Source organism: Podarcis filfolensis (genome assembly GCF_964270895.1).
Source record: "Podarcis filfolensis genome assembly, chromosome: 12".
In the NCBI taxonomy this organism is placed as follows: Eukaryota; Metazoa; Chordata; class Lepidosauria; order Squamata; family Lacertidae; genus Podarcis; species Podarcis filfolensis.
In genome coordinates this window covers 33,708,715-33,735,545 of record NC_139614.1, presented here as the reverse complement: position 1 = coordinate 33,735,545, position 26,831 = coordinate 33,708,715, and the positions used below count along the sequence as shown (strand labels likewise).

At 42.1% G+C, this 26,831-nt stretch overlaps 2 protein-coding genes across 9 annotated transcripts in view; one reads left to right on the top strand and one right to left on the bottom strand.

The window, feature by feature from the left end:
* The first annotated feature begins 299 nt into the window (after window positions 1-299).
* On the top strand, window positions 300-24,436 carry CROT (carnitine O-octanoyltransferase). Of its 3 annotated transcripts, none has more exons than XM_083578636.1 (17): window positions 300-643; window positions 2,351-2,471; window positions 4,716-4,840; window positions 6,126-6,307; window positions 6,915-7,039; window positions 9,813-9,921; window positions 12,170-12,263; window positions 12,358-12,483; window positions 14,084-14,185; window positions 14,921-15,004; window positions 15,116-15,223; window positions 15,970-16,100; window positions 17,550-17,673; window positions 19,293-19,371; window positions 20,559-20,652; window positions 21,801-21,920; window positions 23,210-24,436. In XM_083578636.1, exons 2-17 carry the CDS (start codon window positions 2,357-2,359, stop codon window positions 23,328-23,330), a joined length of 1,839 nt encoding a protein of 612 aa, XP_083434762.1. In that variant the 5' UTR covers window positions 300-643; window positions 2,351-2,356; the 3' UTR covers window positions 23,331-24,436. The 3 variants fall into 3 exon arrangements, with proteins under 3 accessions (XP_083434762.1, XP_083434764.1, XP_083434763.1); XM_083578637.1 differs by lacking the exon at window positions 300-643 and adding an exon at window positions 2,045-2,181; XM_083578638.1 differs by lacking the exons at window positions 19,293-19,371; window positions 20,559-20,652; window positions 21,801-21,920; window positions 23,210-24,436 and adding an exon at window positions 19,131-19,275 and having other exon boundaries at window positions 403-643.
* ABCB1 (ATP binding cassette subfamily B member 1) overlaps window positions 24,194-26,831 on the bottom strand; it is a 62,219-nt gene continuing 59,581 nt past the window's right edge. For all 6 annotated transcript variants that reach the window (XM_083578491.1, XM_083578487.1, XM_083578490.1 and 3 more), the window contains one exon: window positions 24,194-26,111. In XM_083578491.1, coding sequence (XP_083434617.1) covers window positions 25,905-26,111 — 207 coding nt within the window. In that variant the 3' untranslated portion in view covers window positions 24,194-25,904. The remainder of the gene's footprint in view (window positions 26,112-26,831) is intronic.

Here is a 26,831-nt window from a genome sequence, read left to right as displayed (position 1 = left end):
TGTGAGTGGGTGTGGGAAAACCTGTTCAAAAACCCAACGAAATTCACGGGGTTCGTTGCCAAACTCCGCCTGGAAGTGCTTTTTCTTTTCGTTTTTTTTTTTCTTTTCGCGCACCGCTTCTTTAAAAGGAGCACGGCGTTTTAATAATAAAAAAATAAGGAGCAGGTGTGGCGCGCAGCAGCTCTTCAGAAACGTAGCAAGTGGGTCGGGCGGTGCGGGGTTAGAAAGCGTGCGAGCCGACAGACAGCAGGGGCCGCCCGGTCTGCTCTGCTTCCCGCCCCCTGCAGCTGCTCCCGGAGCCCCCGGCTCTCTCCCTCCGCGCCGGCCCTGCCCCAGCCCAGGCGACCCAAGGCCGGCCTCCAACCCGCCTTGCGCACCGCGCGCTCCGCCTTGGAGAAGCCCCGCCAGGCGCTGGCACTTCCTCCTTCCCAGCAGGCCTGGATGTGGGGTAAAGGTGAGAGGAGAAGCGAGCCAAGAAACAGAAGCCTCCGCCTCCCGCCGCTCCCGCTTGAGCAACTCCGGCTTCCCTGTTTGGGCTGGAGGCCGAGGGACGGGCGGTGGCGAAGACCCCGACTGCTACGCGGAGGCCTCTCCAAACGGGAAAGCGAGCAAGCAGCGCGGCCTGCCAGGCGCCGAGGCTCAGGTAGGGGGAGGCAGCGCAGCGCTGTGGGAAGAGGAGGAGGAGGGCGCCCGGGTGGGGTGGGAGCCCCGCAGAAAGTAGGGGGGCGCCCCGCAAGTGAGTTTTTGGGGGTATTTCTTGCTCCCCTTTCACCTTCCCTCACCCCACCCCGTAAGTCGCCTCCTGTTTTTTCTTGCAGCTCAGCAGCCAAAGCCCAACAAACTCGACACTTTGCAAAGCGCAACCCGATGAAATCTGTAAAAAAAACAACGTCGCGAAAACAGGCAAAGTTCGCAAGGGAGCGTGACAGAGTTTTGTGCTATTGATTTGCTGTGCAATCAGCCGTCCTGGGCTAGGGCTGACGCCACCAGCAAAACTTTGTTAGCCCACTATTGTCCCTGCAACTGCTTGCTGTAGAGCCCCAGCTGGACACAGGGCACCTGACTGCGAAATTAGGGTTGCCTACACATTTAAAGCATATTTCCCCTCCCCTCAAAAAAATCCTGGAAACCGTGGCTTGTTAAGGGTGCTGCGGATTGTAGGTCCCTGAATGAACGACTGTTCTTGGGGTTCGTTTGGGGGGGGATGTATTTTCAACGCACAGTGTGTATATGCAGCCTGCTTAAGCTGTCAGCTGCCTCTGTTTGTAGTTTTCCTTTTTGGGAAGCACTTAGGGCGTATTGGATGGTGTATGAACGAGAAATGATAGCAATGTTGTCAGGGTTCGGGAAGAAAGTGAAGTGTGTGTTTCTCAATCGCCCAGCAAAATAAATCCATTTTAGATTACCTTTTGCGCACAGTCAGGGGACATGGTTGCCATGGGTGCCCAAGATGCTTCACAAAAATTAGTAAAGACTGGCTTGTTCTGGACTTCTGACACAACAACCTCCTGGTGGTAAACAAAGGGCGGGGATTGAAATAATATAGTGTAAGGTTGTCACTAAGAGGTATCGTCATATGTACCATGGAGGGAAAACACATGTTGGGTAAACCCAATTGAGTATGATATTAAGATCATGATGCATTATTACTATACATATAATTACTATAATTCATAAGCTGCACAAGGTGGTTTGGTTGTACTTAAATTTGCATATCATTATCAACTTCAGTGGCATTGAGAGCCCCTCTCGATTACAGTCATACCTCGAGTTACAGATGCTTTGGGTTGTGCGATTTCAGGTTGCGCACCGCACCGAACCCGGAAGTACTGGAACGGGTTACTTCCGGGTTTCGCCGCTTGCGCATGCGCAGAAGCACTGAATCGCGACCTGCGCATGTGCAGATGTGCGGGTCGCGGGTTGCGAACGCTGCAGGTTGCAAATGTGCCTCCCGCACGGATCATGTTCGCAACCCGAGCGTCCACTGTATGATCTTTCAGAAGGGCAGGATTAATAATCGTTTTCACTAGGCACACCCAGGACTTGCAGTTCTGTTTCCCGTTCCCACAGATTAGAAGCTTTGCTGTGAGGGAATAGCTTTGAAGTTTTGACTTTTAAAAAAAGGTCTGTAGAAGATATGCACTCCAGCAGAAGGAGAGCGTGAAGTCTCTGGAGTAAAAGGTATGATTGTTTTTAAACAGGCAGGGACATTCAAATCGACTTGAATCGTGGGAGAGGTTTACATTGTAAATGACCCAAGTAAAATGAATTAACGACAGCTCAGGAAGTGCAATCAGTTCATAGGAGTCTGTTTATTTTTATTTATTTTTTTAAATACTGTTTTCTGCAGATCGTCATGGAAAACCAAGTGACTGATTCTTCCGAAGAGCGTACATTTCAGTATCAGAGTTCACTCCCTTCACTGCCCGTTCCTGCTCTTGATGAATCTTTAAGGAAGTACCTTGATTCAGGTCTTAAACAAACATTAATGTTTATTGTGGGTAAAGACTTAAGTAACATGGAAAGAATAACCTGCTTTATGTCTGCTTAGTCAAATAACTTCATGCATGTTAAGAGTCTGAAAGTACTAAGGATTTTGAAACACAGTTACTATAATACATTACTTTATTTGCAGCGTTAGCACGAAATGTACCAGTATGCTTTCAATATTTAAAGCACATGAAGTCACAATAAAAAAGTTTGCCACTGAACTGTGCAAAGGTTGTAAAGCGTTATCCAACTCTGCACTTTCTAAAGTCAAATGGGAGGAGCTTGAAACCATGACAGTGTCCTTGTTAAAATTACTTGGTTCCTACCCAAGGCAAACAACCTTCAAAATAGAGCAGATTTCTATATACTGAAGCTGTAAGTGACACCATGCTTAGAAACAATGATTAAGATGTTAATAAAGAACTTATTATCAGGTAAATGTGTATAGGGTTGCAGCCTAAGAGAGTACTATTGAACTCAGTGGGGGATACTTCTGAGTAGGATTGAGCTGTAAATGTAAATAAATTTGTGTATTGTCTAGATTGTCTAGTATTTCAAACTAGATTGCCTGTTTGAAATACCCAAGGAACTATGAGATGTTACAGTTTAAAAGCCAAAAAATAGCAGTCATTACTAGAAGGAAAAAAAATATTTTCATATTCCTGTTACAAACCATATAGCTTTAAAAAAAAATGTTCCTTTTAACCTTAACTCTCATATTCACGATTTAAAATCAGGTGAGTTGTATCCACTGAGGGTTGGATACCTTGGTTGGAAATAAAATTAGCTCCCATTGATTGCTTGATCAACTAAAGCCGTAGTTAATTAATACTTGCAACCCTTATTGTTGTAAGTTTTCATTTTTCATGAAACATTATTAGAAAAGAATGGTTGTTACTGAGGACTTGCATACTTTTTTTAAGCAACACTTCTGAATCAAAATAATTCCCAACTATCACTGAATATCTTCCTAAACATTGGGCATTTATGCCAATGTATAAAGTTGTCATTGTACATTGTGTCCTTTAAGTTTAATCTGTTAAAAGTTTCATAGTCCTAAGAATCAAATAGCTTCAGATTTCTCCAGCCAAGCACTGTAATGACTGTGTCCTTAAGAGTCAATTTACCAGCTACACCAGCCTGTTGGAATGCTCCTTAGAATTGCAGTGTAAGTCTCTGACAATATGCACGCTTGAAAGAAGTTCAGTAGAAAACAAGCAGACTTGGTAAATGGATGTAGGATTGCCAGCACGATTTAGCAATGGTGGATAATCACTGAGTGATTATTGCTGTCCGACTCTTCCATGGCTCACTGTTTTTTCTTCAGGTGTAATAAGCTGAAACCAAGCCAGGGAATAGGGTATGCATGGTATTTGGCTCTATTCTGATTTGGCAAAAGGCTCAGTTATACTTAAAGTATAGGCTTGGCAAAATATTCAAATATTGCCAAAGGACTTGACTATGTTGTTTCACTCTTCATCTTCTCAGGATTAGTTGTGGTGACACTCCTTCTCAAAGGAAAAAACCAATACCTTATATCTATGATATATCTACTGAACACTGGTTACTGTTCAGGCTCAACGTGAGCTTTCCATTTTACTTTGAGAGTGTAGTGACTGCAGGCTACTGTAATTCACCCAGGCATCTTCTTAGTCTTGTTAACTAAGCCACATGTGCAAACTCTGTCCATTCCAATAACATTGTGTTTCAGTTGATACTGGATGGTAATGGAAGTTTTGTTTGTGGTTATTAATTTATAACAATTCTTCTGCACGTGTAAGCCGTCATTTAGTACTACAGAGATGGGTTTGCATGACCAAAAGCAGCAGAAATATGAGATGATTGGACCCTTACTGAACTCGAAGCATGGGAACCCCCAACAAAAATTTAAAATTTGGCAAAATATTTGGACTTAATGATATGTATTAGCATAATTTGGAATAACTAATGTGATATGATTGGATTGTTAAATAGAAAGTTTAATAAAAATTATTTTTTTTAAAAAAAGAGATGGGTTTGCATGTATGAACCTGCACTGTGTTTGTCTCGTTAACATTCAGCTGTTAAGAAATAACTATTTACAGATACTGTCAGCCGTGGCAGTTGGTTTTTTTGTTTGTTTTCTGTACACTGATTTTGAACTTTGGAACATAAATGCAACTTGGAAGTACAGTCATAAAAAGGTTCAGAACATTTTTGTTTAACTAAACATTTGTGTTTTGCAGTGAGACCTTTCCTAAATCAAGAAGAATATCAAAGAACTTCTGACATAGTAAAAAGATTTGGAAATGGGATTGGGAAAGAGCTACATCAAAAATTAGTTGAAAGAGCTAAAGTGAAGAGGAACTGGGTATGTTTTAAGAAAGCTTGCATGGTTTGCTAATTCATGCTGATAATCAGTTTTCTAATGAAAGACAAGAAACGGGTGCAAGGATTATATCTTAGAAATATCAGTCATTGACAATACTTTGATCCTTACTTAAACTGCTTCATCTCATGTTGTGGGATGAACCACACATTCTAGCAGAATTTTCAGGACAAAACCCTCTTTTTATGTGTGGAAAACCAGCAGAAATGCATAATAACCAGATCACCAGTTCAGTTAATAAAAAATACTATATTCTGATTTCCATCCCACTGAAGTCAGTAAGTCTTGCAGAGCAATCCAATGCATGTTTACTCTCTACAGAAGTCCCTCTGTGTTCAGTGGACTTCATATGTGTATAGGAGTGCAGCCTAAATTAACATAAGACCAGTGCTTCACTTTAATTGTATTGTGGATCAATCTGGAACAAACATTTTAATGTGCTCAAGCACAGGCTGCTTTGCTTTGGTCTTAAATTTGTTGATTGAAGAAGAGTTAAAAAAAAATTGTTACATAACAATTCTTAAACTGGATTCCTGGTTTGGGATATTTTACCATTTCATATCTAAGAAACAGAAGGAAATCCCTTTTTCTTTCCTATTTTAGTTGTGCAGAGACCCATATCAGGGTTTAGAAAATGGAGACAGTCTCACATGAAATTTTAAATGCCATACTCAATATCTTCCAAAAATTCAAGCATCTGATACTTAAAAACAAAACAAAAAGCACTTCAGGTGTAGGATAATCCTATGCAGAGCGCTTCATTTATAGATTCTAAACATGAGATAAATGTCTGATGTCCACATGCTCATTGTTGAACACAAGTAAGGTTTAACTGCTAGAAATGTCAGCAAGGGCCAAAGCCCCCTTGCATTTCCAGATAGTTGGACCAGGCATATGTGGTCAGCACATTGCTTGGAGCATGCAAGGACCTCTGTGTAAGAGTACGAAAAGCAATTTAACTAAAATATAATAGGAAAATGTTTGATCCAAATAACTACTTTAGGCACATTGATAGATATAGATATAGATTCTTTGCATAGGAATCCCCCATGCCAGATCAGAAACTGAGTCTCCCTCTACTTTCAAATGTTGTTCGTTGTGTGGCATGGAGGGCGGCTGCTTGATCCTTATATGCCCAACCCTCTTTTGATGTGCAGAACTACTTGTGCCGATGCCAGTTACGAAGCAGTGCTTGCCCTGAAGACAAATCTAATTGTCAGAGCTGTGCTCAAGGCTCCTTATGCTCTTAATTGCTGTTTCTTTTCAGCTGGAGGAATGGTGGCTGAATGTGGCCTATCTTGATGCACGTTTACCAACACAAATCTATCATAATTTTGGAGGGCCAGGCCCTTACCTCGAACATTACTGGCCACCCAAAGAAGGGACTCAAATAGAAAGAGGAAGCATTGCTGTATGGCATACCTTGAAATTCTGGGAACTATTGAGAACGTAAGAAATTTAAAAGCACCACGTATTAGTTCTTATATATAAGGATGATACTGGTCACTTTTTTGGGTGGGAGTGTAAATATTGCTGATGTTCATTGCTGAATGTAGTCCCATTTAATTGTTTGAGGAGTTCTGTACCTGCTTACTTGGGAGTAAACCCCAGTAAACTCAATGGGACTATTTTTGAGCAGACATGTATAGGATTGCACTGTCCGTGTCTTGGAAGTCCAAACCTGTGTCCTAATGTAAGATCCTTCAAACATATATCAGCTTCTTGTGGATTAAGGCTGCAGGCTGGAGTAAGTCCCATTGAACTGTACGGCACTGCATCCAAGTTAGCATGCACAATATGAGGCTGTAATTGTCATAAAAAGAGAGGACACCTCACTAGTGTTTCCTGATGAGCAGATTGCTTTGCTGACTTAGGTAAGTGATTCTTATCATGGGCTATAGAAAAAAGGTATAAGGGTTCAGAACACTAGCCTATCTAATCAGGGAAAGATTCCTTCCTGGTGTCAAATCTGGTATCATCTTATCCCTGGGTTTGCTGCACATTCTTTTCAACAGAATTTGAATATCTTAACAATGTATTGTTGTCTTTATTACAGAGAAAAGTTGCCTGTACATAAACAGGGCAATATGCCTCTGGATATGAATCAGTTCCGAAAGTTGTTTAGCACCTGCAAGATTCCAGGAGTTACACAAGATTCCATTGCCAGTTATTTCAGGACAGGTAAAAAAAAAAAAAAGATTTTCTAGATTAGAAGAATTTTTTTAAAAAACAAAGCATGTTTATATAGCATCCATTGCATACAAAAGGGCTCACAAGTACATTTATTTTGTTGCTCTGGTTTTAAGAATCATTATTATTGTTTGGTTTCATTTTCTGGCCTCACAGTAAGGTTTAATCTGCAGTGTAGGAATCCAGAGGCAAATAGTCACTTATTTCTTAAAAGTCCCAGTGAAATCTTTGTAACCTATGTAAAAGTTACTTAAAAGCATAACTTCAGTTAAGCACGGTCTTTGCAGTATCTTGGCACTAAAAAGCCACAAGATTTGACTTTTTGTGCAACTCTTCAAAGCACAGTAGCACCTTCAGTAACAGGATCTTGCAGTCCTACATAAGAACAAAAAGGTTCGGTCAAATCTATAAATCTAATTGAAAAGAGGGTGGATTTCCTTTGGCCTGATTTGGTTGACTGTAAAAAAGCTTCTTAAATTATGTTTGTACTTTGGTCACAGTGAAGGTTGATTAAATTGCAATGATTGTAATGTCTATAAAAATAAAAGTAGTTGTAAAACTATTTTATATAAAACAAACTTGGACACTAGTTATTAGTTGCACTAGTTCTTAGCTACAGAGTTCTTGCAATGTCCAGCTGGAATGGAAACAATTCAAGGAGACCAGGAGGCAAAAGTTGCTCATCTTTCGGGTGAGCCGATGGAGAGGCCTTTCCCACCAGTACAGCCATCAGTGCAAGAGGTTTCAGGGAATATGAATCGATGCCACAGTAAAGCAGTGTACTGACAATGTTACATTTACATTGATGCTGAGTTGCCTCTCTTCATCCGCTTGAACACACAGTCACCAGGAATGTTGTTTACAGGTGTATGAAGCTCTTGGTGACATAATAATCTTTATAGGCACACCCTATTTGATTGCCTCTGCAAAACATGCCCTGTTGCCACTTTGCTCTTCAGTTATGCCAATATGTAGGTAGTTACGATGTACAAACCGAGAATGCCTCCTTCACGTAACATTCCTGAAGATAAAATGATCTGCCTGCTTCTTTATAAACCTGTGCAGTATGCACTAATAATAATAATAATAATAATAATAATAATAATAATAATAATTTATTATTTATACCCCGCCCACCTGGCTGAGTTTCCCCAGCCACTCTGGGCGGCTCCCAATCAAGTGTTAAAAACAGTACAGCATTACATATTAAAAACTTCCCTGAAAATTGTGTGCTTGTGGCCGAGGGGCAGAGACCATTAGCAGCAATAACACTGAGCTGTAGGAATGAAGATGTCTCAAGTCAGATCCATGTTCCCATGTCCTAACAAGAACCTTTGAACTCTCCCATCCCCCTCCTGGAAGAGGCAGTGATTAGGGAGAAAGCAAATGCTCAATCTCTCTTCCTTTCTTTCCTTGGTTATTGAAAGGTGAGACCATTCTTCAAAGGTGAGAAGTTTTTCTCTAGATCAACACAAGGGCTGCTTCTGTGGGCTGGCGTCTTTACTATCAACCTGTCCCCTGAGTCCATCTGCAGTTGCTTCCACTTCCTCTCATCTCTAGGAAGGAGCCTGTAACCTGGACCGTGTCATCAACGGCCGAGGACCAGGCAACTCTCTCACATGTTTATTTGTAATATTGCTTACCTGCCCCTTACCATAATGTCCTGAGGCCGGTCACAATATATAGTTTTGAAAACAAGTGAAGCATTTCAAAGTGCTGTAATGATCAAAACACTAAATACTACTGTATAGATTCAACAAAATGGGTGGGACCCACAAAACAAAAATACCTTAACAGTCGAAGAACAGAGTAACAGGGTGTGGGCCTTCAGCATTTGGTGAAAGCCATACGGTGAAGATTAGCATGTCAGGGGTACTGGTTCCCTCATCCTCACTTTATATAAACACAGGTTTTTTGGTGTGTGTGTGTGTGTGTGTGTGTTACCATGCCTTAGGAACATGGATAGTAGGCCTAGGTGTGAGATGAACTCTGCCACTAGACAAAGCATAAATTTTAAAATAATGTTGCTGATTTGTTAAAGGAGTACTGTATAAGGGAATGCAAATAATGATTTGGGAGTCTTAAAAGTGCTTGTTGACAGTTTCTGAAGATTTGAGAGGCCCTCACACTAGCCTCTTAAGTGGCTTTTGTCTCAGGCCAAATTCCCTAACACTCCACCCCAGCCAAATACTCTCACAAACCAGTCTAGCTACTGAGGTCAATTTGCCTCGGTGCCTCAAAGCTCGTCTGGGTGTACACCTGGCTGCCTGGACCAGTGTAGCCAACTAATATCCCACTTGTGTACCCATCTTCTGATAAGAGTACACAGTATTTCGAGCTTGTTTGTGTGGATGCTAATGCTCATATCATTTAAGAAAAGGATATTTTAAAAAAATACTCTAGTCACCAATGTATTGCTGTGATCAAAGTGTCCAAGCATCCGCTGGAAATCACTCCAGTATCCATCCAGATAAAACAAAATGCACCCAACACCTGCTATGTTTTATTTCTTGCTTTCCAGAGGTAAACATTGCAGAGAATCCTAAATATTCAGCTGTGTTGTCACATCATGCTATAGAGCTTTTCTGTTTCAGTTATCTTTGCAGCGCAGACTTGTGTTGGACTGAGAAACACATTTCTCCATTGAACTGGGTAATGATTAAAAGAGGTTATTGGTTTCATTTGTTGCAGCACCTTACCTGGCATTTTGCAGTGACTGCATCATGCTCACAGGCTTTTTTCTTTTTTCTTTTTCATCTTTCAGACAGTGAAGGTGAATCCCCATCTCACTTGATAGTCTTGTGCCAAGGTCGAATTTTTGCATTTGATGCGGTACACGATGGTCAATTATTGAGCCCACCAGAGATTTCTAGGTATATTTACAATAAGTACAAGTTAAAAATCAATGATCAAGTTTGTTTCTGTTACTTTGTTTCTATGTAGATTTAATGTGAGTTACCCAACATGTTAAAAAGTAACATTTGTATTCTAAAAATGTCTCCATGAGATCACTGAGGGAACAATTTGCAAGGAAGATTATACATCTTCAAAGGAGTTTTGCAAGCTCCATTGAAATAAATGGCATCTGCATGGCAGTAGTGTTTTGTGGACTGTACTCTGATAGAGTTCCACTTCATCATGAGCTGTACAGTCGTACCTTGAATCCAGAATGCCCTGGAACATTCTTTTGGAACCTGAATGTCTGATGGGGCTTCCACAGCTTCTGATTGGCAGCAGGAGCTTCCTGCAGCCAATCAGAAGCCACAATTTGGTTTTCGAATATTTTGGAAGTTGAATGGACTTCCGGAACAGATTCTGTTTGACTTCCAAGGTACATTACACATTAACTCCTTCCTCTAAAATTCCCATCCATTATTCACTCACTTTTTATGGAGGATCCAGATTACGTCATTAAAAGATCATTGCATTCCAGTGTTTTCTGTTTTGACTGATTTGTGACATTTTTTTCTTTGCATTTTATCGCAAAAAAACAATTGTAGCAAAGTGACACTGACACTATTAAGTGCTTACTGTGAGTTTAAAAATTTCCTCCTTGAAGTTTCAGCTCCTCTTATTGATTCCTGTTCAGTATACATGGGGGACTCATGATGAATTGCCTCTTAATTAGTCGACTTCTGCTCCCCATGGGAACAGGCTTCAATTACTGATTTCAGAAAGGAAAAGAAAAGAAAAGAGAAAAAGAAATAAAATTAATGCTTTTCTCCAGCCTCATGTAAAAAGGAAAGAAACTGATTGCATTGTGAGTCACTACTAATTTCCCAAGTGTAGTGAACAGGAACTAATAAAAGAAGCGAAAGCTGAAAAGGAGCAAACTACTGCAAGAGACCTTGGCCCAGTGGGCGTTTCATCCATGGCGATGGATGCTGCTCAATAAACTAGTGCTATATTGAACCGTAGTTTTAAATTCAAATGACAACTTTGGGCTTAAAAAACAGGATGCCATTTGGGTGCCTCTCTGGGTTTCTCTGAATAGTTGGATGGGCTGAGTGGTTATAGCAACAGCTGCTGCCATTTGCCCTCTCCCCAGAGTGTCCTAAGAGTACAGCTAATAGGCGTGTGCTGTTTAGAAATGTGCAGCGGGAAAGGCAGGAGGGGATGACAACTTTCAGACAGCAGCTGCTACAAGGGCCACTGCTGCCACAGCTATCCCTCTCCTTTCAATCTTTTGTGCCCCATCTCCTGAAAACCACCATCTCTTCCATTCATGGTATCTGTGAATGTGGTGGTGAAAAGGAGATTAAAGGGCCCTACTGCAGGAGCAACCATTGACCTCTATCTCCTTTTCTCTGAAAAGGCATCACTGCTACCTGCATGCTTCAGAGAGCAATTAAAATATTACTTTTTCAAAAAAAAATATCTTGAGGCGAAAAAGAGAACATGCTAGAAAAGAGAAACACATATGTGGTTGCGCTATGAATGTTGACCTGTAAGGACATATTTCCACAGTGCAAGATCCACTGAGCCTAGGTGCAACTCCTAGAAATTGTGGGAAACGAGTAGTTCTGTGCAGTTTTTGCCATAGGTATACTATAGTTGTAAAAGGCATAAATCTGAAATGAGTTCCGAGAAGGCATGCAAACAATTCATCAGACCACCTAATAATAATAATAATAATAATAATAATAATAATAATAATAAAAATAAAATAAATAATTTATTATTTATACCCCACCCATCTGGCTGAGTTTCCCCAGTCACTTTGGGTGGCTCCCAATCAAGTGTTAAAAACAATACAGCGTTAAATATTAAAAACTTCCCTGAACAGGGCTGCCTTCAGATGTCTTTTAAAGATAGACTAGCTGCTTATTTCCTTCACATCTGAAGGGAGGGTGTTCCACAGGGTGGGCACCACTACTGAGAAGGCCCTCTGTCTGGTTCCCTGTAACCTTACTTCTTTCTCACTTAGACTCCTGGTGGGGTCTGAGAGAAAGCATGTGGGCATATGAAGGTGGGCAGGATGGCCACCTGATAGGACACTGGAACTTGAATTAGTTTCAAGTTCTGGGTAATCACAGGCATAAGAGAGTACCTTAACTGATATTTTGCATCTGAACTACTAACTAGCTTTAATTTCTCATTTTTTATTTTTAATCCTTCAAGGCAACTTTCCTACATCAAAAAGAGATGCCAAAATGAACCCAAAGGGCCAGGATTGGCTGCCTTAACATCTCAGGAAAGAACCCCATGGGCAAAGGTTGGTACACTTCATTTCTTTTTGTGCTGAAGGCAGTGATTGCCTGGATTGATGTGTTTTTTGATTTTTAATCATGACTACACTTGTCTCTTAGACACGCAACTATCTTATCAACTTGGATCCAAAGAACCTGTCCCTGTTGGAAAAAATACAGAGCAGTGTATTTGTAGTCTCCCTTGATGAACTGAGTCCTCAAGCTACACCTGAAAATTATACAGAGGTAATTATGGATTGCTGGATTCCATATTCTGTGCAGTTCTTAATAACCTGCTTCGTGTTAAATAAACATTTGGCTCACCTCGTGTTGTGCTCGAAGCTGTAGGTTTCGCTCCACCCATCAATTATCCCAATATAATGATATTGTTTTAAGATGGGACATATCAGGCAGTATCAATGTCAACACAAAGCTGGCACATCCCACCCTCTGCTAAATAATCTCTGCTCCTGCGCTCACAGGACAAACTGCAGCATGTCACAAGTAAACAGTGGAAATGAACATGGTGCACAACACCAAAGTGTCTGCAGAGCAGTTATGCTCCCGAGCAGGTAGCATGTATCACGAGAGGCCAGACGGCCGTTCGCTCAGACCAAAAGAAATTTCCATCCCAATCAGAAGCATGTCAAATGGGAGAGAGAACGAGACCTGTGCAGCTGGATGCTATACAACAAAAACTCTGATAAAATACAAAACAGTCCCCAACTCAACGAAAATATTAAAGCAGGATCACAGTAATGATTACAAAACAACCATCAGAATTAAACATCAAAATTAATCCTCGTGCCTTTTATATCTTAGCTTCTTGCAGTGGTTATATAGCAACATGGTTTCTACAGGCAGCTTTCGAGTACAGGCAAAGACTGATTAGCAACAAAAAGATTGTTGGACATTAACTGTAATACTGAACTGTGAGAGTGTTGTGGTCATTTCCTAGGGCTAATTTGCATTTTTTGGTGGCAAATGCTTGTAATGTTTAATAATACACTTCGGTCAGAAAACACATCTTCCAAACGTGGCTAAGGACCATTTGCTTGTGTTGGGAGATTGACATCTCCAGTTCAACCTTTTCAATATTTAGTTCTATAAATATACAGGCAAATGCACTCTCCACATACGTGTAAATCAATACTTTGGTCTATATCGAAAAGAGCTAATGAGAAGAGCTAATGAGGTACAGTCGTGCCTCAGAAGTCGAACAGAATCTGTTCCGGAACTCTGTTCGACTTCTGAAACATTCGACTGCCCAAGCGTGGGTTCTGATTGGCTGCAGGAAGCTCCTGCAGCCAATCGGAAGCTGTGGAAGCCCCGCTAGGCGTTTGGCTTCCAAAAGAACATTCAGAAACCGGAACACTCACTTCTGGTTTTCGATTGTTGGGGAGCCAAAACGTTTGACTCCCAAGGCGTTCAGGAGCCGAGGTACGACTCTATTTTGAGCAACTGTTAGTCTGTTCTTTCTTTGCTCTATCAAAATGCCACCTTTCTGCTGAAGCACTTAGTTTAAACTAGTGGTCTACAGTCTAAGAGACTTGAAAGAAAACTGAAAAGGAATGAAGAGAGAGGAGGAAAATAATGCAAATTAATTTGCAAACTGTTTCATACTGTTCTATAATGAATGAATGGCTCTTGCAGAAGCCAGTTCTGGGTGGGGAGGAATCAAAGGGCAGTTCGGGAATTTGCTGCCTCATTTCACCCTTAGATGCAGCCAAGTGATATGGGAACTCTATGATTTCGTTTTGACCTTCTGTTCATTTTTTGCCAATTTTTGTCAAGGGTAACGTTGCAGGCTTTTCTTTTGGAACTTAAATGATAACTTTTGACTTAGATCACCTCTTTGGCTCTATTGGGAGATCCAACGCTACGCTGGGGAGACAAATCCTACAACCTCATTATATTCTCAAATGGAGTGTTGGGTTCAAACTGTGATGTAAGTAGATTTTTTTTACCTGAGGCCCCATCGATTCTTTGTATTCTGTAAATGCTACATTTTGGGGGGGGGGAGTTGGTGGTTAAAAAGGAGTTGTATCTTTTTGAATAGCAGTTTCTGTTTTAGCACTCTGCTTTCACAAATACCTCAAATAAATTACAATTTATAAAGGAGTTGCTTTATAGTCTGAGCTGGCTAGCTAAATACTGAATAAAAAAGAAGCATAACATAATGAAAGAAACTCTCAATGAATGCATTTGCACATAACAGTAAACCAGATTTTCAGGCCCCGTGTGGTTTATCTAGAAAGGGCAGTATGCTGACTGAACAGTCCCACTTTGCCTTGCAAATGGAATACACCAGTAAGACTTGGTTTGTTACTCCCTAGTCAGCAAAACCAACAACAAAACATGGCTTCAGGTTGGCTAAGCATCATGGCTCGTTAGGGAGCAACAAAACGTAATCACTGTTACAGACATAAAGGAAAGCCAAGATTCTCTTGTTATGGGAGTAGCAAAGTGGGAGGAATTGCTCAGTGTTCGCCAGCACACTTACTCATTTCTGATAAGCCAGACCTTCTGGTTTATTGTGGTTTATCATTGCAATGCAAAACACTGCTGGTGCTACACCCTGAGAGTCTTTTTGTGGAGGTATGCCAGAGTATCAAAATCAGTAAGTTTGGGCCCAAGTTTATGGTGCACTAATACAGTCATTTCTGTTTTGCGAATGTTTCAGCATTCTCCTCTTGATGCCATGGTTTTGGTAGTCCTCTGTTCTTACATCGATGCCAAGGTTGTTGAGTCGGAGGGAAGGTGGAAGGTATGAAAGATTTACAGTCCCATCCTATCCTATGCCAGTTAATAATAAGATCCTCACGTTTATGGAAATAAATCTTGGGTCTGCTCTCTCATCTTTTGAAATGAAAAACAGGGACCAGACAAAGTGCGGGAAATCCCCTGGCCAGAGGAGCTTGTGTTCAGGTTGGACCAGAAAGTGCTAAACAACATTGCGCACTCTAAGGAACAGTATGAGAAGCAGGTATGCGTTTGCTGTGCATCTTTTTCTGTAGACATGGGTTCCTTTATTTAGACCTGTTGTGGGTTAGCTGCCTGACCAGCTTCACTGAGTTCTCAAAGCACAATGATATCTGGGACGGGCTCAGTTGATTAAACATTAGAGCTTTCAGAACTCATTACTACAAACCTCCTACTCTCCAACAGCAATTTATTTGTGACTGTAAATTACTGCAACCTGATTAAAGTAACGAGTCAGTTGTATCAAATTGGTTTTAACTGATTAGAGCTAAAATCCTGTGCACACATGCTTTGAACTTAATAGGACCTACTTTTGAGTAAACTTGCATAGGATTGAGCTCTAAAGCTACGTAAACGGGTAAATGATGAAAACAATCTTTTTGAAAGAAATAGCATGCTTCCTTTGGTTTTAGATGGTGCCCCCTACCTGCAATTAATCTAGGATGCCCCTTTAATTAAGGCTGCAGTCCTATATCTGCTTAATTCCAGGCAAGTCCAGTTTAACTCAGTGAGGCTTACTTCTTGCATAGGGTTGCATTGTAAAAAGGTTGATCTTAAAAAAAGATTAAGATTTGAATGCATTCGAGTTCCTGTTTTCACCTGAATCCAGTAGTGCTATGTAAGGGGCGTGGAGGGCGAGGAGGAAATAGAATAGTCAATATGCATAATTGTGTAGAGTTTGGAAGTTGAAATTTTGGGTTTGGGTTCCCGCCCTTTATCCTGTGGTGACAGCATTTTCGTTTTTCTCAGGTGTCTGACATAGAGGTGGTGAATTACGCCTTTACAACCTTCGGCAAAGCGTTGATCAAGAAACAGCAGTTGCATCCCGATACATTTGTTCAGCTTGCTCTCCAGCTGGCGTACTATAAACGTCACGGACAGTAAGAAAAGAAGTTATCTAGGCAAAATTGGAATCAAATAACTTTGAATACGTTGATTCCTAAATGAAGTAAATTGTGGAGCAGATCCTTAGTAGCTCACCCAAAAATACCTATACGAGAGAGTGTGCAGCCACTTTGAATGAAGCCTGAAATACAATGAGATGCTTCAAAAGCATTCGCACCTCCTAAGCAAAGTGGGATGTCCCTGAAGGATTTTGAGGCTCTGTAGGAGACATCAGGGCTTTGACTACTGCCTTGGTATACGTGCTTTTAAAGCAGTCGCAGTAGGAACTGCTCTGAAAGTACATATTGGGGTAGTCATCAAAGGGTGGATGTAAAGTAGGTGCACCCCCAAAATAGCTGCCAATAGGGCAGGGCCCCTCACACACGCACCAAGGAGCCAGAGAGGATTAGGATCCTTTGTGAGGGGTGTGTTGTATCCCCACTCCCAGCCATTTTTGATGGTGTCAGTCAGTATTCCACTGTGTTACCTTGCTCCCCAGTCACAGCTACATTAAAATATTGGATGCTTGAATTGGTTTTTTTTTTGTTGGGAAGCAATCACTTCACCACCAAGAAAGGCTTGCATAAAAGTGCCAGCAGAGAGATTGGAAGATTGGGCGGCTGCACCAGCAAAATCCAGTCCAGCACTCCTGACAGAGCTCCTGCACAGAGCTCACACGCAAACACACTGTGTTGATGGCTTGAACAGTCCCATTACCTTCATGTTTCTGGATCAGTTAGTCTGATTGGTTCTTTCATATATGGGTTTCTGCTGAAACATTGAATCGGCAGGATCTTTAATATACCCTCACTACACCTCCAGTAACCTCTCTTCCATCCCCATTATTTGCACACTCCATCGACCAATGATAAATGCAGATGGTCACTCATCATTTAATCATTTAGAGTGGCTTGCATGCAACCATGCTGGAAATGTTGTGTTAAGCAGCAAGGAATTTTTTTTGCCACTGTCTTTACCTATGCCTATGTGATAATCCCCTCTCCATCCCCCAATAGCCATGCTGCATATGACCAACTTTGCAGGAGTTGGTCCACACCTGGGTTCAAATACTCTCTCTGTCTGGAAGCACAGTGGGTGGCCTGTTAGTCTCAGCCTATCCCACTTGAGAGTTGCTTTGAAGATTAAATGAAAGCGGTGAAACGGTGTAATCCACCATAAGCTACTTAGAGAATGGGTGAGGCAGTAATATAATTAATAAACGAATGCACTGTGATTACGCTGCTGCTTTTAAAGGTTCACATGCATTCACCTTCTGTTCTTGCCCTTGAAAATCTTACTTTACTTACTGAATAAGCTTTCCAATTTGCCTGTCTCCTTTTACTCCCCCCTACTTCCTTAAAACATGCTTGCACAATTGGATACTTTCTCATTCAAGTGGAAAGGGAGCTTCTTTTTTTTGTAATTGTCCTAACATTCTTTTCTAGCCCAGGTTGCTGCTATGAAACTGCTATGACCAGACGTTTTTACCATGGCCGGACAGAGACTATGAGACCGTGCACCATGGAAGCTGTTGAATGGTGCAAATCCATGGTAGATCCAGCCTTTACTGTAAGCATTGATAACGATAAGTACTTTAGGATTTCCAATTCTGCATGCTTTGTGTTGTCACTGTGAAAAGCAGCTGGGATGTGGGAATCAAGGCTGTCTATTCAAGCCTTTTTGTAATAAAGGTTCAAATCCAGTGGATACATAAGCCCTTATGTTCCTTTGGTAGTTAAATCTTGGTTGCTGCCTCATACATCCCATTCACCAGCTTTCTTCATGGCAGAGAGTACAGATAACAAAAGCAATCATGTTATGTAATACACACAACTTTAGACCTAAGACTAAACCCATTCACCATGGGAGATGTAGCCATTTCTTGTTGTTTTTAAAATGCAGAACAAACTATATTGTTTCACTGGAATTTGATTTCCTTGTTTTTAAGTGGGGCAGCGATAGATCTCTCTCCTGCGGTTTGCTATCAAGTGGTAAGAATTAGAAATCTGGCAGAGAAATAAGGCAGCCATCTCACTTCTACCTTTTTTTGGGTCTTCCTTTCTTCCTCCTGCTTTTCATTCTGTTCACTGTACTGTTGTGTTTTGCTTGCATTGGAGCTCTAGATTCATCCACTATTAACTGAACAGTTTGGGCACTTGTAAGCTAGGATATCGCATTGCAGAAATCCCACAGGGCTCTGTTCAGGTTTCTCACACCGCAGGATTGTTGCAAAACAAACAGCCAGAGATGGTGTAATAAAGCTTATCCCTTTTTACAGGGCTCATTCTGTGCCCATTTTAGTTTGGCATCTTGCAGTTTTGCTGCAGTCACTTTCCATTGCCATTTTGAAGGGTCTTTTCCACATTTATTCACTGGGCTGTTTGGGGAAACATAAAACAAGGTTTTGTTTATTTAGCATATATGGATATTTAAGCATTACCTGGTCCCATTGAGGAAAACAAGCAAATTCAGAGATCCACTCTGATGGTTAGCTAGTTCTTCTGATGATCAGCTTGCAAGGAAACAGTTCTGGGAGAGGAGGAGGTGAAGCTGATCTCTCAGTTGAGTAAATGCGATGGACCCGCCTTCTCTCCCTCTGTTGCAGCCATAGGAAATGGCAGCTAACAGTTATGGGGTGAGGAGGAGAGAAACTCCAGCTCATCTGTCTGCTGAGCCAATGGAGCGGGTCCTGCTGTCCTGACACTCTTTAAGCATAGCTATAATGGATAGCAAGGAAGCAGGCATAAGGTATGGATCAGGTGGTGTGCTGCATTTTCTTTTTTGTAGTGCTTTTTGAGCAAATGCCACCTGGATAAGACCTCCGTGACTTGACTGAGTGCACGTACTGATAATTAATAAAACAATGCACGCTCACTGTTTGTGTATGGATTTGCCTTTCATCTCTGCAGGACATGGCTATGAAAAGGTAGTGACTCCCTCCTGCTGGCTGATGTATTGTTAAATAGACAAGTGCCCTAAGTTGTTGCATTAACTCTAAAAGTGTTCATTTTGCCCAGGGATTGCAGGTCATAAACGGCGACAAGGAAGAATTTCAGTTGGCTTAGAGGGGAACAGCAGGGATGTATGATTTTTCCTCCAGCGTCTTGCTTGAGGGAGGAGTCTTCAGTTTTATTCTGTTGGGCGCCACAGTACGTTCAAATGATTTTTCTTTTCTTAACTTTCTGCAGCTCGGCCAACGAAAACAGCTTATGCTGAAGGCATTTGCAAAGCACAATAAACTGATGAAAGAATGCGAGAATGGAAAAGGTACTTTCCTTTTTTTTGACGCTTGCCAAGGGATGTTTCTGTTGTGATAAGTTGGCATTTGTGTTCTCTCCACCTCTTTATTGCGACACGCTGCTGAACCGAGCTGAAAATGTGGCATATTAATTCACCCTTCCATGCATTGGAGGCAGCAAGCTCTGCCTCCTAAGAGCATAAACTGCTGTCATTGCTACCCTTTTAGCAAATTCATGAGCATCCATAGTAGGGGGCAAGACGGCTAGTTAACTTCCCCCATGTGCCATAATTCTCTGATGTCCAGCTTTCATTTTAAAAGGAAAGTCTCCAGGACAGGGGTAGGGAACTGCTGACCTGCAGACCAATCCTGGCCCATCAGGCCTCCTGATTTGGCCTGCTAGGCTGTTTTGGGAAAGCCACGCCTACCCACCCAAAGCTAGACATCATGTATGACAGGGCTTCAAAGGAACAACTGGAAGCTTAAAATGGGCTCCTGATCACTCCACTGCTGGAGCAGAATGTAGTCCCACCTGCCCATCAGGTGATGATGGGTGGTCGGAGTGCAACTTGCTGAAGGACAGAGGAGCAGATTGCATATAATGGAAACAGTTTCTTCCTCCCAGCGCTGCTCTTTGAAGTGACCTCATTCTGCTCCTTAAACTTCTGAAAATTGGAGATTTTTAAAAGATCAGCTTTTGAGGCTTCTTGAAAAGGGCCATCAAACATTGCTGTGCTGCACTTTGATGTCCCAGCAATTGGGACTGCAAAGCACAGCATCACCTGACATGAGAGACAGCAGATTTACCCACTGGGAAACAGGAGTTGACCTAGAATGTATGTTAATCAGAGGCCAGGCCTACTTAGGCCTTGTCACCATCCAGACCCCGTATTTATCAGAAATTGTAGACCTGTTCGTCTGTGCTAATTTGCATATTTTCTTTGCGGTATTTATCACACACACACCATTGAGAAATCCCTGCAGATGGCCATGAGCACAATCCCCAATCCATTTTGGCCACTGCTCTTGCTGTAATCAGGAGGCCAATAGGCTGAACCTATTAAAGATTCCCAAAGTGCTCGAACTATACTTTTCCCACCGCAGGTCTCTTGCACAGGGAGCTATGAAAATCTACAGCTGGCTATTGAGACAAGCAGCTAGTAAGAAATCCGTACAGTACATCTAAACCACATGGGATTATTATTTCTCTTTACAGGATTTGACCGTCATCTTTTAGGTCTCCTGCTTCTCTCAAAGGAGCATAGCCTTCCTGTGCCAGAACTCTTCTCAGATCCTGCTTTCTCTAGAAGGTACCTTTTAAAATGCTGTGCCTTTGTCTGACAGCTGGGAGTGGGGTAAAGGTAAAGGTAAAGGTACCCCTGACCATTAGGTCCAGTCGCGGACGACTCTGGGGTTGCATGCTCATCTCGCTCTATAAGCCGAGGGAGCCGGCGTTTGTCTGCAGACAGCTTCCGGGTCATGTGGCCAGCATGACTAAGCCACTTCTGGCGATCCAGAGTAGCGCACGGAAACGCCGTTTACCTTCCCGCTGGAGCGATACCTATTTATCTACTTGTACTTTGACATGCTTTTGAACTGGTGGGCAGGAGCAGGGACTGAGCAACGGGAGCTCACCCCGTCGCGGGGATTCGAACCGTCGACCTTCTGATCGGCAAGTCCTAGGCTCTGTGGTTTAAACCACAGCGCCACCCGCATCCCTTTGGGAGTGTGGGGCACCTCAGCAAATCTCGCACCAGATCCCAGCGTGGCAGATTTGTCAGGGTTGACTGGGTGGAAACAGGATGAGTAACAGCCCACTATAGCAGCTGATAATGTTGCCTTGGTGACAAGGCCAACTGCTTGTAGGCTGAGCAGTCCCAGATGCTCCAGCAGAGCCTGGAGAACAGCTGTGTAACTTGCAGTGCTCCCTTTAAAAATGTCCTTACCTGGTGCTTTCTTGAGTCTTTGCTGCTGGACCAGGAAGGATGCAGACAAAGAGAGGACTTCCACCCACCTTCCAGCTAGTTCTTCCTCTTCCTTTGCTTTGCAATTCCCATTATCTCCAGGTAGGACTGGGAATGATTCCCATGAGCTGGGATAGCTCAGTTGGTGGAGCATGACGCCCTTAATCTCAGGGCTGTGGGTTTGAGCCCCACATTAGGAAGAAGATTCCTGCACTGCAGGGGGTTGGACTGCAATGACCCCTGCGGTCCCTTCCCACTCTTTGTCTCTGTGAAGCCCCTGCAGAGCTGTTGCCAGTCAGTGTAGACAACCCTGAGCTAGATGGACCAACCGTCTGACCTACGGCAACCTCTCTTAATGCTTTGATGTTGATGAGAGCGCATTCACTTTCTCTGGTGTAGCTTGCTAAGGATCAAAGGGAAAGCAGCCCCGTGTGTTTGTTTGATTCTGGATGGAAACGATTCGTTCTGCAATCATGTTTCTTTTTAATTCGCAGCGGGGGAGGTGGAAACTTTGTGCTTTCGACGAGCCTTGTTGGCTACACGAGAATCGGGGGAGCTGTGGTTCCAATGGTGCACCAGGGCTACGGCTTTTTCTACAGAATTAGAGACGACAGGTGAGGATGCTCTTAGCCCCAACTCAACAACTTAAACCTTCTCTCTGCGTTTCTCTCTGTGTGCATCGTCAGTGAAAGTATCAGCCCTGGCAGTATTTCAGTAGGCAAACCAGAAATCACAGGCTGCCCTCACAGCCAGCACTTAACTGGTTTTTATTTTTGTCAAATAAAAAGGAGGGGTTGCGGAAGAATGTAGGGTTGCTCCTTTTTTTTTTTTTTTTGGACAAAGTTTTTGAGCTTTCTTTTTTTTTGGGGGGGGTGAGTTTTACCCAAAATTGTTGAGCTTTTTTACCAAATCTCAAAAAAGACGTTTTTTGCTATTACAGTGGTACCTCGGGTTAAGTAATTAATTCGTTCCGGAGGTCCGTTCTTAACTTGAAACTGTTCTTAACCTGAAGCACCACTTTAGCTAATGGGGCCTCCTGCTGCTGCCACGCCACCAGAGCACAATTTCTGTTCTCATCCTGAAGCAAAGTTCTTAACCTGAGGTACTATTTCTGGGTTAGTGGAATCTGTAACCTGAAGCGTATGTAACCCGAGGTACCACTGTATTTAGGAAAAATCAGCAACAGCAAAAATGACACTGCCGACATGGGTTGCCATATGTCCAGATTTTCCCAGACATTTTCCCAATTTCTGCCCAGACACTGCTTCAGACTAGAGTCTTCCGTTGTATGTCTTGGAATTTCCGAACGTATGGCAACCCTAAAGAATGGGAGGGGGAAATGTCCTTCAAGGGGGGAAAACAAGGGTGAATGAGAAGTACAACAAGCATCTCAAGGAGAACTCGGGATTGCTATTTCTGTTCCTGTCCTGGTGATACTGTAATATTTTCATTGCTGTGAAATACTAGTATGGCCATGGTATTCATTATGATGCTGAATGTGCTGGTAGAGAAAGGTAACTGATTCTGGATTCACAGTTGACTTCGTAATATAAAATTGACCTAGTGTGATTCACTAGATAGCGTGTTTGAGCTGGGAGGGGGGGATACAGGGGAAAGTGCTCCCCCGAGATACTAAGAGGTCCAGTCAGAACTGGTGCTTTGATTCGGGCCTGGAAATCCAGACATTTTAGCTAAGGGTGTAAACGGTTCTTCCATACCCTTTACATTGAAGCCATTGAATACTAGTATTCAGAATTGCTGTGTATAGTATGTCGCCTTGTCAAATCACAATGGCATTATCTGGGTGCTCAGCAGCTTCATCCATATGTGACTGAACATCTGTGTTGATTTTTAGAATGCTATTTATCTAAACAATTGGTTTTTTTAACATTTCCACTGATAGGATTGTTGTGGCCTGCACCACCTGGAAGTCATGTCCAGAGACGGATGCAGAAAATCTGTGTCAAATTCTGTTCCAGTGTTTACAGGACATGGTCAAGTTAATGAGCACAGCCCAGCTGTAGAGAAGAAGCTGACACTATATAGTGCCTTTAATGCTTTGTGCAATTACTATGTCTGTGTATCCTGTACACTTGAGGAAGGAAAGTTTAAGCCAAGAGGAGTGTTTACAACTAGGTAAGCTACTTTCCGGTTGAGCATAGGCAGAGAGAATGCAAAACTCTTCTTTTTTTATAATGACCTTTACTGCAATAACAATGCAATAGTTTTCCTTGAATAATGTTGCAACAGCAATGCAAAATGACAAACTCTTAGTAGAAACTATGCAATATTAAACCAAGCCTCAGCAATGCAAAAACATGAGCGAATCAGTGGTAGTTCAGAAAATGGTACACACTCTGTGCCTTTGCAAGGATTATGAATCATGATTCCTTTCAAGACAGGATGATTATCATGGCTCTTAGAATTTTTAGCTTCTAAAGCAGGGGTGGGTAACCTTTTCTGGACCATGGGCAAAAAAATCACCCTTGGCCAGCCTTACATGAGCTGCTTGCCAGCAGTGGATATGCGCGCGCGCACACACACACACACACACACACACACACACCACTTGCCACACTCTCAGGCAGGTAAGCACCCAGCTGCTCATCAAATTATCAGTCTAGTGTTGGGGAATGATTTGGACCCCAATACTATTTCTACCTTAAAAAAAAGAATGGCAGAAAAACTTGGTTTGGGGCTGGGTAACCCCCCCCCCCTCCCCAGGCTGGCTGTTAGTCACCCCTGGTGTAAAGTAATCATGATAGGTATTGGGATTATTGCTTTATGTAATTCTTCACTACTGTCCTATTTTCTGTGATGGGATCTTTGCAACTCAAAAACCACCACTTTAGAAAAGGCTTTTGAACAGAATGATCATGTGCGAAACTTGTTTTAAAATTTTGCTTTTATTTTCCAAAATAAGAATATTAAATGAAACTGTACTTGAAAGCTTGCAAATATATATATATATATATGGTGATTATTAGAAAGTATGTATACCACTGTTGCTTCATGCGTATAGCTCCACAAAATTCTCAGGACTTCCTTAGCATTTTAAAACGAAGCACCCCCTTATAATTTTATCAATTATGTAATTTCTTCTCTTTGGAATAAAACCACATCAAAGACAGTGTTGGCTTGATTAATCTGTATGTACATATACACACTTCATTGTGAAGAAGGAAGGCAGGCTCCTGTCAAACTTGTCAAACTCCCCTAACCCATATGGTGCTTAAATTCTTCAGAACACTTAATGTGGATATTTATCTTTCAAACATATCTCTTTATACCCTATTCTTCCACAATGCAACTGTCAGTTAATGAAAAGCAATACAAAAAAGTGGTAAACTGTAAAATCCAGTCATTTATCCCAAAAAGGATATTGTGGACCTGGAAAAGATGCAGAGAGAAGCAACCGAAATGATCAAGCAGCTGGAGCAACTTGGATTTCTATTAAACATCAGGAAGAACTTTCTGGCTGGAAGAGTTGTTCAACAGTATAACCCCCTTTGGAGGTTTTTAAGCAGAGGTTGGGTGGCTGTCTGTCATGGAGTCTTTAGTTGGGATTCCTGCATTGCAGAGGCATTGGATTAGATGACTTTTGAGATCCGTTCCCTGATTCTATGAAAGGTGACAACATTTGGGGGCTTTAGCTTAGAAGAAAAAGTGGGTAGGAAGGGATATATTTTGTGCATAAAAATTAGGCATGTTCTGGAGAAAGTGGACAGAAAAGTTCTCCCAGTAATACTAGAAGTTGGAGTCCTCTACTAAAGAACAGAATGGAGTTATTCATGCAGCTCTTAGTTTAACTGCAGGATTTATTACCACAGAGTGCAGCAATGCCCACCAAAGCTTAAAAAGCTCTTTCCCACAGGCAGATGCTGTTGACTGGTGCATTTGTGGGGAGGGGGACAGTCTAGGTAGGTCAGGCTCTATGGTCTTCTTCAGGAGTCTCGAATGAAAACAGCCACACAAGTAGATTTGCTTCCCAGTATGTTGTGAGGAAGCTATAAAGAAACGTTTTTAATGGAGTGAGGTTTCCACTGCAGCCATCCCAAGGTCAATCCAGGAAGTTTGACAATTGCCAACTGAGACTTCATAAAAATCCTTTTCACTGAGAATCCAAAATAGTTGGCTTTGAGAGTACTCACCAATGTTGCTCCGGCACAATTGTCCATTTTTAAATTAGTAGATAATAGTTGGTCTTACTTCAATTAGCCATTCAGATGTTGACATATCTTCTTGGTCTGTAGTTCTGGCTTCCAGGGTGCAAGGAAAGGGAGGGCTTGTCTCGTTCTTTCACTTTCAGGTGTGTGTATTTTTAAGCAAAGTCCTTTGAGTGATCAAACAACTGTAACTTTTGAAAAAGGACAGCAAACGTGTCTCTAGACAGCTGAGAACGAAAGGTAAGCACACCCTAGTGTATAAAATGGATCGAGATAGGAAAAGCTTCGGTTTGAGAAGCCTTGCTGCAATTCAGCCCATCTGCCAATACTGGTTTATTTTGTTTAATATGGTGATGATACAAGTAGTGCCTCTTGCAATCGCCATCTCAAGAAGTGAATTCAGCTTTAGCAATATTCTGCTTTTGTTTTAATTTATGCAGAGGCTGATCCTGCTTGAACATTGACTAGAGTGTAATAGATTCCTTTTGCAGCCAGTAGCTGTTGATGTGTTCCTTGTTCTTTGACTTTCCCGTTCTGGATCACTGCTATACTGTCCGCGTTCTGCACTGTTGATAAGCGGTGAGCTATTACGATGCAGGTGCGGCCTTCCCTTGCTTTATCCAGAGCCTCTTGGACAACCTGTTAAAAACAGAAAATTGTTTTCAGTGAATGGGAAACAGAAATAGAAAGGGTTTACTTGAGATTCAAGTAGTGAACAATATTTTTTTAAATAAGGGAATTTCACCACAATGAGGAAATCGTGTAAGCTTTCATAACTGAACATTTTTGTAAATGCACCACCGGAAAAATAATGAGCAACCATAGTAAGAATGAACAACCTCCTACCACCTTAGATCATAACAAATCATGGCCAGAACTGGGGAACTAGGGGCAGATTTGGGGGTGGTGCAGGGTATTTGCAAGCAGAGTAGAGGGGGGGGGAAGGCCTGTTGTGCAATGGGACATTATTCCACCTGCCCTTTTGTTTTAGTTGATAGCAGAGTGTTACAAGACATACACGGCTCCAGCATTGTGACTCTCAACATGAATAAGGGTGGCTGCCATGACTGTAACAACTACCACAGAATCTCCCTGCTGAGTACCACAGGGAAAGCCTTTGCCTCAGATTACACTCACACGCTGACAAGATCCGAGTCACAATGTGGCTTTGGAGTTCAGAGGTAAACAATTTCCTCACTGCACTGGCTGCAGGAGAAATGCTGAGAGCAGAGACGCCTTCATAGACCTGGCGAAGGCATTTGATCTCATCAGCTGTAAAAGACTCTTCACAACTAGATAGGGTGCCCACCTAAGCTCAACAAGATGACAGTGTCCTTCCATGAGAACATGCAGGAGTGA

What these genes read in the sequence shown, in the direction of transcription:
- CROT (XM_083578636.1), top strand. Translation starts at nt 2,357, where the DNA reads ATGGAAAACCAAGTGACTGATTCTTCCGAAGAGCGTACATTTCAGTAT. An exon ending in AAGGAAGTACCTTGATTCAG is followed by an intron (nt 2,472 to 4,715) that starts GTCTTAAACAAA and finishes TGTGTTTTGCAG; the next exon opens with TGAGACCTTTCCTAAATCAA. An exon ending in TTCTGGGAACTATTGAGAAC is followed by an intron (nt 6,308 to 6,914) that starts GTAAGAAATTTA and finishes TCTTTATTACAG; the next exon opens with AGAAAAGTTGCCTGTACATA.